At 41.0% G+C, this 14,194-nt stretch overlaps 1 protein-coding gene across 6 annotated transcripts; it reads left to right on the top strand.

Moving 5' to 3' along the window:
• Positions 1 to 2,752: 2,752 nt before the first annotated feature.
• Positions 2,753 to 13,583, top strand: LOC132603678 (pentatricopeptide repeat-containing protein At3g16010). Of its 6 annotated transcripts, none has more exons than XM_060316824.1 (5): positions 2,754 to 3,065; positions 6,559 to 6,681; positions 7,223 to 9,070; positions 9,256 to 9,404; positions 12,930 to 13,583. In XM_060316824.1, the coding sequence occupies exons 2-3, from the start codon at positions 6,606 to 6,608 to the stop codon at positions 9,058 to 9,060; spliced, it is 1,914 nt and encodes a 637-aa protein (XP_060172807.1). In that variant the 5' UTR covers positions 2,754 to 3,065; positions 6,559 to 6,605; the 3' UTR covers positions 9,061 to 9,070; positions 9,256 to 9,404; positions 12,930 to 13,583. The 6 variants fall into 6 exon arrangements, with proteins under 6 accessions (XP_060172811.1, XP_060172807.1, XP_060172810.1 ...); XM_060316827.1 differs by having other exon boundaries at positions 9,217 to 9,404; XM_060316828.1 differs by lacking the exons at positions 9,256 to 9,404; positions 12,930 to 13,583 and having other exon boundaries at positions 2,753 to 3,065; positions 7,223 to 8,716; positions 8,823 to 9,001.
• Positions 13,584 to 14,194: the final 611 nt, after the last annotated feature.

Below are 14,194 nucleotides of genomic sequence, written 5' to 3'. Positions count from 1 at the left end.
TTTGGGAATTTAACCCACAAAGGTATCTGAGTCAAGAATTCAGCCTTAAAATCCAATTAGGAGGACCATTGTTTTAGAATCAGTGGCCTATTGTTGACACTATATGGTCCAGAGTACAGTATCTCTTTCATATCAGCTTCCTTAAGGAATTCCACTATGTAGTATCCATCCTTATAGTAGTACAAATTTGGTGTGGTTACATGTGCCCAAACTTGATTTAGATACCTTTTCATATAATTATACCCTGGCAATTCTCCAAGCACAAATAGCACTAATGAATTCTTCCATTTCTGCTCTTCCGTTTCTAGTTCCGTTTTTTCCAGTTTCACAACAACAGTACCATCAACTATCTTAGGGGTAATATAGCTTAGGGACATAGCATTTGCAGCGACGCGATTCCCAGCAAAGAGGCTGACCCATGGGGTTTCAATTTGCTCAGCTGATGCAGGCTTCGCTTGTTCAATCGATGGTTTTTCACCAGCTGCTAACTCTAGCTCTGTTGGATCTAAAGGAATAGCACTCACCTTTGATTTCCTTAGCTTCGCTTTACCCCGATCATCCACTAAACTAGTCGATTTTTCTGCAAATTGCGGTGGGCTTTGTACAATAGCTGGTGGAATTACCGAATTGGAAGATCCAATATGACCCACATTTGTCAAATTAGCAGAGCCTCTCTGATGGCTCGGAGCTTGCGCTATTTGTGATGTTTATTTCCCTTGGGTTAGCTCCATGAACCTTAGAACTCACAGAGCTTCCAATTATTGCAATTACTTCTCTCTTCCCCGCCATGGCATTGGCACACAACTCGCCGCACGTTAGCGTCACCTATGCCGAGAGCATCGCAGGAGAGAGAAAATAAGTTTTTCTTTTTCTTTTTCGTTTTGATTAAATTATTTACTTCAAATCATTAAGAAATTATTTCATTGATAGTATCTTCTAATAAATTCTATATGCGCACCAGACAATATTATTATTATTATTATTATTATTATTATTATTTTCCTCATGGTATTTCTTGATGGTCTATATCTTCAAACTTTAAGAAAATTGTATAGAATTTCAACTTCTACAAGTAAAACTTAAGGATATTAAAATTTATACAATTGAAGGTTCATAATAGTATTCAGTTAGAACTTTAGGAAGGTCATGAGATTCAGTAAAAATACTTAAGTTCAAACTAGAGTAAAGTTCAAAATAGTGTCAGTGAAACTTCACGAAAATTTAATTACACTATCTTCTCAGAGGTGACCGTTCAAGTTATAAAATTTTCCTAAAATTTGAATTGCACATCTCAAAATCTAATTTTGTGATTTAGCTACAATGTAGTGATATTTTATCTAATTTTATTTTCACATTAAAATAGATAAACTTTGAATAGTTTTAAAAGTTTGGCTAATATTGAACGAGAAAATTGACATGAATAACCGCTCATAAAAATAATAGTCAGTATATATATATATATATATCCACATCGTGGGGTCTGGGGAGGGTAGAGTGTACGCAGACCTGACTCCTACCAAGGTAGGACGGCTGTTTCCGAAAGACCCCCGGCTCAATAAAAGCATAAAAAGAAGTCAGATAAGGTTAAGAGATTCGGATAAGAGATTTAAAGCGATATGGAAATGAAATAATGCAAGCGACACAGATAACACATGATAATCAGAGCACAGGAAATAACAGATAATAGCAGAAATCGGAGCAGATGACACAAGATAACCAAAGCACAGGAAATAACAGATAATAGCAGAAATCGGAGCACAAGAAATTATATTGCAATAATGCGACTACTAATAAGAACGGATAACGAGACTATCCACTAGCCTTCTACCCTAATTTGGGTCCTCCAAACCCTCCTATCTAAGGTCATGTCCTCGGTAAGCTGTAATTGCGCCATGTCGTGTCTAATTACCTCTCCCCAATACTTCTTCGGCCTACCCCTACCTCGTCTGAAACCATCCATGGCCAACCTCTCACACCTCCGCACTGGGGCATCTGTATCTCTCCTCTTCACATGCCCAAACCATCTCAATCTCGCTTCTCGCATCTTGTCTTCCACCGAGGCCACCCCCACCTTATCCCGAATATCCTCATTCCTAATCCTGTCACTCCTGGTGTGGCCACACATCCATCTCAACATTCTCATCTCGGCAACTTTAACTGGCCAACACTCCGCCCCATACAGCATAGTCGGTCTAACCACCACTTTGTAGAACTTGCCCTTAAGTTTTGGTGGCACCTTCTTGTCACATAGCACTCCGGAAGCAAGCCTCCATTTCATCCACCCTGCCCCAATACGATGTGTGACATCATCGTCAATCTCCCCCGCTGCCTTGCACAATAGACCCAAGGTACTTGAAACTACTTTTCTTCTGGATGGCCTGGGTACCAAGCCTTACTTCCAAGTCAGCCTCCTGAGGTGCTTCACTGAACTTACACTCCAAGTACTCTGTCTTAGTCCTACTCAGCGTAAACCCTTTATCCTCCAGAGTATGTCTCCAACACTCCAGCTTAGCGTTAACTCCGCTACGAGTCTAGTCAATCAGGACTATGTCGTCCGCGAATATATATATATATATATATATATATATAAATTAATATATATTAAATATACAACATGATGTATATTTTTGGATACATTTAACTAGCAATGTAATTATTATTTGCAGACCGGCCAAATGTAATTTGTCAAATTTTAATAATCATTCAAAAAGTGGCAATTTGCCATTTTCATTTTTTTTAGGTTGGCTAAAGTTTAATTAGTGTCCAAAAAGCGGCAATTGTGCCAATTTTCATCCTCAAATTCATTGCCCCAAGCCGTAACGACCAACTTAAGCATTCAAACCTCACTGCTTCCATTAATTCCAATTCTCCATTCTTATTAATCCTTTCAACTTTTTTCATTTTACCCAATCTCTTTCTCACTTTCTGAAAAATCACTGCACAGTAAAAAAAGAAATCCCAACTCACTTTGAGAGCCCTATAAACTGAATTTCAAGGCAGGTGGAAAAAATATCGCTTCATCCATTATTTTTTGGCTAATAGCATTTTTGATTCCTCAATTATAGGTAAATTCTAATTTAGTCCTTATCATATTTGATCCAGTACATTTAACCTTTAATTACTTTAAATGTGGTCTTTTGATCTCTGAATATTCACAAATTCTTATAACTATTAACCATTATACCGTTCAAGTTGAGGTTATTGTACTTCTAAAATAGTCTTAAGTATAACATATTTCCTATGTAAATGGACCAAAAACACACATTCTAATTAACTATCGGAAGGACCAAAATCGTAATTTTGTAATAACTGAAGGGACCAAAAGTGTTATTCTCCTTTTTTTTTTTCTGTTGAGTAGTGTATAGTAAGCTTAATTTTATACCTGCCACTGTAATTTTTTCTTGTGATTGAAGTGTGCAAATTGATCGTTGAATTTGATAAGCATGTAGTACACATATACGTATACATCTTGCTTGTTTGACTTTTTGGGTTAGTTCTACATGCTCTCTAATATATGCACATAAGGTGGTTGTGAATATGCTCAAGTAAGACTTTATGAGGCTTATATTGTTAGAATTGAGCTAATTAAGTCTTGTAATATGTTGCTTTTGTATGCTAAAGTTAAAAGTGTGGGGTGACTATATATAGAGTTCCAGTCATAGTGGGTACTCATGACATCTTAGGTTTAGCTCATATTTTGAGTTTGTTACCCGATTTAGCCCATATTTGTGTATAAAAACCTTTTATACAAGGTTGACACATTATGTATAATGCTTTTCCCCAGGTATAATGTTGTATAATACTCCCTCCGGATCAAAAAGAGTGTCCGCTTAGCCTTTTTTTCTTGGGTCAAAAAGAGTGTCACTTATCAAATACAACAACAATAACAAGCCCAGTAGAATCCCACCATGTGGGGTCTGGAGAGGGCAGAGTGTACGCAGACCTAACCCTCACCTTAAAAGGTAGGGCGGCTGTTTCCGAAAGACTCTCGGCTCAAGAGAGGAAAACAAGACAAAAGGTCAGATAGGGCCAAGCATATCAAAAACAATATGGAAACGAGGAATAACAAAAGCAAGAAAGCCATGGTAGAAAGGAGCATTAACTACCATAGATAAATAAGATAATCAAAGTACAAAGGCCCAACAAATATAAGCAGAAATCAAATGGCAATAAACGAATGAGCAAAACTACAACTACTACGGTGAAAGGATAAGCAACCTAGCCTTCTATCCGAATCTGAGTCCTCCACAACCTCCTATCTAAGGTCATGTCTTCGGTAAGCTGAAACTATGCCATATCCTGTCTAATCACCTCTCTCCAATACTTCTTTGGCCTCCCTTTACCTCTCCTGAAACCGTCCATAGCCAACCTCTCGCACATTCGCACTGGAACCTCTGTGCCTCTCCTCTTCACATGCCCAAACCATCTCAGCCTCGCTTCCCGCATCTTGTACTCCACCGATGCCACTCTCACCTTATCCCGGATATCTTCATTCCTAATTCTATCCCTCCTAGTGTGCTCACACATCCATCGCAGCATTCGCATTTCCGCTACTTTTATCTTCCGAACATGAAAGTTCTTGACTGGCCAACACTCCACCCCGTACAATAAAGTCGGTCTAGCCACCACTTTGTAGAACTTGCCTTTAAGTTTTGGTGGCACTTTCTTGTCACACAGCACTCCGGAGGCGAGCCTCCATTTCATCCACCTTGCACCAATACGATGTGAAACATCATCGTCGATATCCCCATCTCCCTGTATAATAGACCCAAGATACTTGAAACTTCCTTTCTTTTGAATGGCCTGGGTACCAAGCCTCACTTCCTCGTCAGCCTCATGCGGTACGCCACTGAACCTGCACTCCAATTATTTTGTCTTGGTCCTACTCAATTTAAATCCTTTAGACTCCAACATCTGTTTCCAGCCCTCCAGCTTATTGTTAACTCCGCTGCGAGTCTCGTTAATCAAGACTATGTCATCCGCGAACAACATATACCAAGGCACCTCACCTTGTATTTGTCGCGTCACTTCATCCATCACTAAGGTGAATAGAAACGGGCTAAGAGCTGATTCCTGATACAACCCCATCAGAATAGGGAAGTGCTCCGAGTCTCCTCCTACCGTCCTTACCCTGGTCTTAGCTCTATCATACATGTCTTTTATCGCTCTAATGTACACTACAGGTACACTTTTAGCCTCCAAGCATCTCCATAGGATCTCTCTTGGCACTTTGTCGTAGGCCTTTTCTAGGTTAATGAATACCATGTGCAAGTCCCTCTTCCGCTCCCTATACTGCTCCACCAATCTCCTTATAATATGAATGGCTTCTTTAGTCGAGCGCCCCGGCATGAATTCAAACTGGTTCTCTGAAATAGACACACCTCTCCTCACCCTCATTTCCACCACCCTTTCCCACACTTTCATAGTGTGACTTAGCAGCTTGATACCTCTATAGTTATTGCAGCTTTGAATGTCGCCCTTGTTCTTGTACAAGGGAATTATTGTACTCCACCTCCATTCTTCCGGCATCTTCGCTGTCTTGAAAATGACATTAAACAACCCAGTCAGCCACTCCAAGCCTACCCTGCCTGCACTCTTCCAAAATTCCCCAGGAATCTCATCAGGTCCGGTCGCTCTTCCCCTGCGCATCCTACAAACCGCTCCCTTAACCTCCTCAACCTTTATACTCCTACAATATCCAAAGTCGCGACGCCTATCGGAGTGCTCCAAATCTCCCAACACAATGTCTCTGTCCCCTCCTTCGTTCAAGAGTTTATGAAAGTATGACTGCCATCTCTGTCTAATGTGGACTTCCTGTACCAACACTTGGCCATCCTCGTCCTTGATGCACTTCACGATCCAAGTCGCGTGCCTTCCTCTCTCTCGCCTTGGCCAGCCTAAACAGCTTCTTATCCCCACCTCTGTCCTCTAGTTCTGCATAAAGGCGTTCAAAGGCTGCCGTTTTTGCTGCCGAAACTACCAACTTCGCCTCCTTTCTCGCCATCTTATACTTTTCCCTGTTCGTCCGCTTCTCTTCATCATCCTTGCTATCTACCAACTTCACATATGCCTGCTTTTTTGCTTCCACCTTCCCTTGGACTTCTCCATTCCACCACCAATCCCCTCGGTGCCCACCACGGCGGCCTCCTGAGACCCCCAAGTGTCACTTATCAAATCAAGAAAAAATTAACCTTATTTTTTCAGATTTGCCCCTATTAAGTGTTATGTGGTCAAATCCCAATACCTGTTTAATTAGGGGCAGTTTAGTCAAACTACCTATTTTTATCTAGAAGTTAGTATTTTCTTGAGGGGTGTGCCAATGACTAAGTGGGCACTCTTTTTGATCTGGAGGGAGTATAATATTGTATAAACTGAAAATATGGATACGTGGCATAATATTTTATGTTGGGCCGTATATTTTTGAAAATTTCCCCTTTTTTGTTTCCGTCAGAGTAGTGTATAGTAAATTTACATCTGCCGACTATTTTAGCCTGACATGCACTTATCTTCCTCTATATCGTATTGGGTGCTCATGAATTTTAGCGAATATTATTATAGGTACTGATTGTGGGCAGTATATTTGCTTCTTGAAGTTGAAAGATACAATGATGATAGGAACAGTTTGTTCAAGGAGAAGCATATCTAAATTTTCTTGTTTGTGCCAGAGAATTAAGCAGACAGGTCAGTATTTCTTCGTCTGAACTATATTATTGATTTTCGGTATTCAAAATGTACTTATCGATCATTTTGTTTGTAAATTCAGGAAAGAGCTTGTGTATTGATTATGGTATATTACTGATGCATAAATATAGATGTACTACTAGATTCCAACTTTTGGTATCTTTTTTCTAGTAACCGTAGCTTTAACTCTTTTCACGCTCATTAAGAAAAACAAAATACAAGGTATAGTTTACTCAGTTTGTTTTTTGAGAATTGAGCAGTATTAAAAAAGAACTCCTTTAATGTTAAGGGTATAGTTGGAAACAATTGCCAACTTTAGTCTTGAATTTCTAAAGTGACAATTATTTATGGACTATTTTTTTAGCTAAAATAACAGCTAAAATGGGACGGAGAGAGTAGTAGGAAATTTGAGGTTACTATGTGTGCCAAATTCAGATGCTGGGATTTTTCATGACACGTAGAACTTTGTAAAAAACATTGATTTTTTCCTAAAGGCACAAAGATAGTGATGGTAATACCCTTTATTTCTTTTATGTTGCAGAAAGTGAAATTGTTAAAATGTTTGAAATCTCAAGGCCTAAGGCCGAAACAGAAGGCTCCCAAGAGAAGCGACCACCCTTAAGAAGGGGCTCTGTAAGGATATTGGATGAGAGGTTCATCAGGATTCTGAAGATATTTAAGTGGGGTCCTGATGCTGAAAAGGCCTTGGAGGTGCTACAGCTGAAAGTAGATAATGAATTGGTTCGAGAGGTTTTGAAAATTGACATGGAGATCAGTGTGAAAATTCAGTTTTTCAAGTGGGCTGGCAAAAGGAGGAACTTTGAACATGACTCAACTACCTACCTGGCTTTGATTCGATGTCTTGAAGAAGCTGGGCTGACAGGCGAAATGTGGAAGACAGTGCAAGAAATGGCACGGAGTACATGTGTCGTTACTCCTGCTGATCTCTCCGAGACAATAAGATTTTTGGGCAGGGCAAAAATGGTAAACAAAGCACTATCAATATTTTACCTGATTAAAGGCCGCAAGTGCAAGCCAACTGCAACAACTTACAATTCCATTATTTTTATGCTGATGCAAGAGGGTCAACATGAAAAAGTACATGAGCTTTACAGTGAAATGTGTAATGAGGGCAATTGTTTCCCTGATACAGTTACTTACAGTGCTCTTATATCATCCTATGCAAAGCTAGGTCGTGATGATTCTGCTGTTAGGTTGTTTGATGAAATGAAGGATAATGGTTTACATCCCACTGCAAAGATATATACAACCTTGTTAGCAGTTTACTTCAAATTGGGTAAGGTTGAAATGGCTTTAGCATTAGTCAATGAGATGAAGAAGAATGCTTGTGCCCCAACTGTGTATACTTACACTGAATTGATAAGAGGGCTTGGTAAAGCTGGTAGAATGGAGGCGGCGTACTCTATATTTCTGTCCATGCTAAAAGAGGGATGTAAGCCGGATGTTGTGTTAATAAACAATGTGATAAACCTTTTAGGAAGGGGAGGACGTATAGGTGATGCTTATAAATTGTTTAATCAAATGGAATCATTAAACTGTAAACCGAATGTTGTGACATATAATACTATTATAAAATCCCTGTTTGAGTCGAAAGCACCAGTATCCGAGGCTTCATCTTGGTTTGACAGAATGAAAGCAAATGGTGTTGCTCCAAGCTCTTTTACTTATTCAATACTTATTGATGGGTATTGCAAGAGAAATAGAGTTGAAAAGGCGTTAGCCTTGCTTGAGGAGATGGACGAGAAGTGCTTTCCTCCTTGTCCAGCTGCCTATTGCAGCTTGATCAATAGTCTTGGAAAAGCAAAACGCTATGAAGCTGCAAATGAGTTGTTTCAAGAATTAAAAGAGAGTTGTGGATCTAGCAGTTCTCGGGTATATGCTGTAATGATAAAGCACTTTGGGAAATGTGGCCGTTTGAATGAGGCTGTCAATCTTTTCAATGAGATGCAAAAACTGGGAGGTTCTCCTGATGTATATGCATATAATGCACTCATGTCCGGGCTGGTGAGGGCAGGTATGCTAGATGATGCTTTTTCCATGCTTCGTAATATGGAAGAAAATGGTTGTTCTCCTGACTTAAACTCATTTAACATAATACTAAATGGTTTGGCCAAGACTAGTGATCCACAGCGAGCGATCGAGATGTTTACAAAGATGAAACATTCAACAACTAAACCTGATGCTGTCTCTTACAACACCATTCTTGGTTGCCTAAGTCGTGCTGGCATGTTTGAGGAAGCTGCAAGGCTGATGAAAGAGATGAGGGCCAATGGTTTTGACTATGATCTTATTACATACTCATCAATACTTGAAGCAGTCGGCCATATTGATGAGTATGGTACATGTCAAACTTCATGAGAGAGCTTCGGTATGGTAGATTCTTTTAGTTTGGTGCTTCTATTTATTTTTGCTATTTAGTACTTGGCAACCTTTAAATCATCTTGGCCTGGAAATATACACAGCTTTGTAAGGTTTTACGGTGCTCTAATAAAACTGAGTGGCAAATAATCGCAGCATTTTGGTTACTCTTACTGCTGGCTTTGGCTTCTGCAGCTATGTGATTGGATTTTCACTTTGTGTTGAGGATTTGAAATGGTATGTTCAGTACACATATTAGCATGCACGCAGCATCTCCCACCTGTTTTCTCAAATCGCTGGGTGGAATTAGCTTGGCAGCACCCTGTAACAAAGGACAAAGGATGGTGAGCTTTTGGCAATTGATACCTGATTAGTTTCCTTTTGTTTCATGATTCTCTCTATGTTAGATATCTCTAATTCTGTCTGTGATTATGTGAAACTAGTTATATATTTCCGTTAGTCTATGTTTCTTCTACCTGTTGGTAGCTCCTTCGTTCTAAGAACTTGCTTTGGAAAAATGTGGATGTGGATTTATATAAAGATATCCTTAGTGATCTTTCCTTTGGAGGGGAGGGATGGAGAGAAGGTAGGTTTCGCTTGTCCTTTGCATCAGATACTTTCACTACAGAATTCCACTGCTTTGCCCTCCTGGATACTTCCTCCGTCCCAATTTATGTGGCATACTTTTCTATGTTGAGAAAAAGCAACATATATCATATGTTAAAAAAGATTATAACAAAATCATTTTGTTTTGTGTAAGGATAGGCAGGTAGAGTATAGAATCCATGTTGGAATTTTTGCACTGCATGAGCTAATGTGTAATGGTGGAGCTGTTATCTTCTTTGTACATTTGCAGTACCTTCTTTGTACTATTTAGTGAAAGTTATCTTACCTGATAAAAGAAAAAGAAAAAAGAAAAAGATGATTTGCTCAGGGATGTCTTGTCCTACTATATCCAGTCTGTAAAACAAACATGTAAAAGAAGATGAGTATAACAGTCTAGTTTTGTTATGTCTTTACCTTAAAGGCATTGTTTTTCTCAACCATTCCCTGTGCGTCCTGTAGGTTTTTTTGGTCGAAAAAGAAACCTATATGTACATATGAGTTGTTACGGGCTGCCTTCGTTGTGCCTTGGCGCCCATAACCCCTGCGCGCCCAGGAGGGCCAAGCGAGTGTCAGTCGTGCAGGAGACGGGCGCAGATGAGTGTCAGCCGCGCGCAGGCAGTGTCGGCCGTGCACGCAGGCAGGGTCGGCTGCGCAGGCAGTGTCAGCCGTGCGCGCAGGCAGGGTCGGCCGCGCAGGCAGTGTCAGCCGTGCGCGGGCGACGTGCATGGAAAAGGGGCTCCGACGGGCGAGAGTCAATAAGCATCTAGAGATGCTCTATGGCATATTATAAGAGTGCCAAGGAAGTTTAGCAAGGATCTGGGATGAGCCCATGGGCCGTCGGCGGACGAGGCCACGCGCGAGCCTGAGTGTCAGTCCCGTGCGTTTCCGAGCTATGGATGGAATCTTGGGATTTATGGTGAGAGGACCCTTCCTAGGATGCTATGGAATGTGCTTACCAAGTTTGGCGTCATTTGAAGATCGTTCACCTAAGGGCTTGACTTAGCCAAGGAGCAGTGTCAGTGAGAAATCTCCCGAAGGCTATATCTCGTTCCACGAGTATGGGGATGAGACGAAACTTCATGGAGGAGTGAAGGAAGTCAAGAGAAAGAGTTAGGAACAGACGGCGCCTCATTTGGAGTTCGGAAGAGTGAGAAAGGCCTATTGTGATTCTCTGGCAAAATGATGTCCAGTGCTAGAACTTGGGTTTTTCTTTTTAAAGCATATATAAGGGGGGCAGAGGTGTCACAGCTCAGCCAGCCTCCCCCGTGCGTGCTGTCGGCCAGTCGCACCAAGTGAGCAACCTTGAGGGAGGACCTCAAGGGCCTGCCTAGGCACCTCATAGGAGTGTCCTAGGTATCCATACGAGTTAGGGGACTCTATGGACGACGTCGTGCCTGCGGGCCGCGTTGGGCGCACAACTTGTGCCGGAGGCTTGACATAGGAACTGATTATGCCCCGCGGGCTATCTTTATGGATGTTAAAGACCTCCGTGCCGATTGAATACTCGAGGCACCACTCAAGAGCCTCGTGTATTGACTTGTGAGCTTGGCTTGGGTTCAGCCTTGCAAGCAAGGGTCCGTTGGCCTAGACGTGCAGTCGTGGGGTGACGCTGCACCACGAGGGATGGAAGTAAGTTGCGAGGGCTATATTCGCCAATGCCATGGGACAACCATAGGCACATGAAAGAGGACCGCACCTGACAAAGGCCAAGGATTGGAAGTTGCCCTACTCGGGCACGACACAAGGCAAGTGTCAAGCTTGAGGATAGGACTGTGCGCGCAGGAGCGACGCTCAGTGCCAGGCGAGGGACGTGCATGTCCGTAGCCAACCTAAGGGGTGCGCGTAGACGAGTCCCAGCATATGAAATGTGCCACAAGGGTATGATAGCAAGACAAGGCTGAAGCCTTGACATCAAACGGGCGGCACAAGGAAAGCTAAGCCTCTGAGGCAAGCTTCACCATAGGCATGGGGTCGTGCCAAGAAAACCTGGGATAAGGAAAGGCTGGCTTGTAGTCAGGTGGGACTACGGGCGCCGCACGGGCTATTTGTGTGCCGCTGCCGCTTAGGAGGAGTCGGCCCGTGACAGAGTGTTCGTACTATCATCTGGGTTAAATTCCAGGACCATCTGTACATACCTTCTCTAGGTTAGAAAATGACAAAACCTGCCTGATATGAGAAGCTAACAGATACCTTTGCTTTAATTTAATGAATTTTTTTTTTCAAAAAGGTAATGATTTGATGAGTATATGTGCTAGGATCCAGTTTTGACATGGTTTAGGGTGCACGATGTCATCAGGATTTGTTTGAGATATTGCCAACCACCTCAGAGATGTCCGACTGTATACAAGGAATACCTCGACTGTTTCACCTGTATTTTTTCGAAATAGGTATAAATTTGGTAGTACACAGACATCTTCCGCTTGGAGCTTCTTTGGGAGAAGTCAATGGTCTCTGGAAGGAAGAAACAGTAGTGCAACAACAACAACATACCCAGTGTAGTCCCACAAGTGGAAAGGAAGAAACGGCAGTGAATTCAAAAATACAAAAGGGGTTCATAAATGATGGGAGATCATGAAGAGTTACCACTTGGCATTGCTAATGGTAGTGGCTGTTACTGAATAGGGACCACATAGAGAATGAAGGAAGACAGTATTGTAACAAAAAATGGTGGGAAAGGGGAAAAAAGAAAGAAAATGAAACACGAGGAAAAGATGAAAATGAGGATGAAGAGAGTGGAGGGAGAGGAAACAAAATGGAGGACTAAAGAAAGGAGGAGCAGGTTTAAATCATGGTGGCTGGGTTGTATCGTTTTATACTGATCTTTGGCGCTATGTTTCTTTGGCTTGTATAAGATGCTTATCACCTGGAACTGACAAACTCAAGAATTACTCCGGTTCTGTCTGTCTTGAGCAAAGAATAGAGTCAGAGTCTATTCATTCAAAAGATAAAGATGAATGACTTGTAAACTAGTAAAATATTTCTCAATCAACAATATTTTGTTCCACTTCTATTATTCAGTCATGGAGGTGTCTGTCATTCTCAACCAGAAGGAAGGTCCATTTAATTTCGTCAAACTAGAGTGTAGTTCCTTGCAGTTTCCTAGTTCATACTTCTGATACTGAATGTAGGCTTATTGCCATGGTTCTCTGTAATCTATGCTGGTGGTGTGTTATCCTTGCGTGAAATTTGTATAAAACTGAAATGGAAATGCCATTGATTTTGTTGTCAGATCAAGAAAATAATATGACAGATTTCTTTTGTAGGATATCCTGCTGGTGTTGGCTGCCGTAATTGTTGCATCTGGTCTAGAATTTTTCTCATCATCCAAGCTGCAATAATATGTGCATTATGCAGTTTGTAATAGTCCCTTGAAGCCATCAGCACTTGGGGCCATCCTGAAATTCATGTATATCTGGGAGAAAGCAACCAATTAAAAACCAAAGTTATTCTTGTTTAACCAAAGTTATTCTTGTCTTTTACAAGTCTCGTTGAAGGAGGAAGAAGCTGGGCTTAACCGTCTTGAGGTTCAACTATTGATACAGATATTGTCGATTGGGATGTGTGGCAGGTCAAAAACGTAGGAGGAGCTGACCAATTGCCATAAATCTCTTGGACATAGGCTATCTATACTTCAGAAGGAGAGCTAGAAAATGTAAAACTAGCTGACCAATTGCCATAAATCTCTTGGACATAGGCTATCTATACTTCAGAAGGAGAGCTATCATATGTCGTGTGGGTATCACCAGGGAATGCTTAAATGTAACAATCTTGGGAACTCTTAAGTTATGTTTACTATAGAAAGTCTGATAGATGTAAAAGAATATTGAAGGCAATATATTTGATATTGAGAACACATGTAACAATTGTATATGAAAACATTCACTTGAAATATCTTGTTGATAGGTGGTGTGTGGTTACGTTTAGAAATGTCTCCAATTACAGCTTCTATTAAACCACCAGCAGCCTTTAGATGAATTAGTAACACATGCTACAGTTGGAGCATATGGATGATGAACCAAGTCCCAGGGGACTAGGAAGGTGCATAATTTTAGAATGTCATTAACAACAAATGTGAGGAAATTAATGGGCAGACATTGCTTGGATTTGCCCAAAAAGTGAAGTTACTTGTGGTTGTTTGCACATTAAAAGTAATGAGCTTAAAATGTGAAGTGGGCTACGTGATGGCTCCTCCATTTTTTTTCTTTGGTTTTCCTGTGAATATTCAATAAGGCGTTTAGCTCGGACAATACACAAACACAAAGAGACTTCTATATAAAGACCAGAACTCATTGACATCGACTCTCAAACAAAATGACTTGTGTGTAAAGACCAAAACTCATTGACATCGGCTCTAAACCTTGGATTCATCACTGACTTGCTTCCCCAGCATTGCTTCATGCTATTTCCCGTATCTTGAGAAAACTCAGATGGTTCCTGATTGAACTGAGAGTAAGTGCTTAACCACAAAACAGCTATAGAGCATAATTTAATAATAGCGAATCAGGTTAATAGACATATTCTACAGTAG

The sequence above is a fragment of the Lycium barbarum genome, chromosome 7 (assembly GCF_019175385.1).
Source record: "Lycium barbarum isolate Lr01 chromosome 7, ASM1917538v2, whole genome shotgun sequence".
NCBI lineage: Eukaryota > Viridiplantae > Streptophyta > Magnoliopsida > Solanales > Solanaceae > Lycium > Lycium barbarum.
This window is presented reverse-complemented; position numbering and strand designations above follow the sequence as displayed.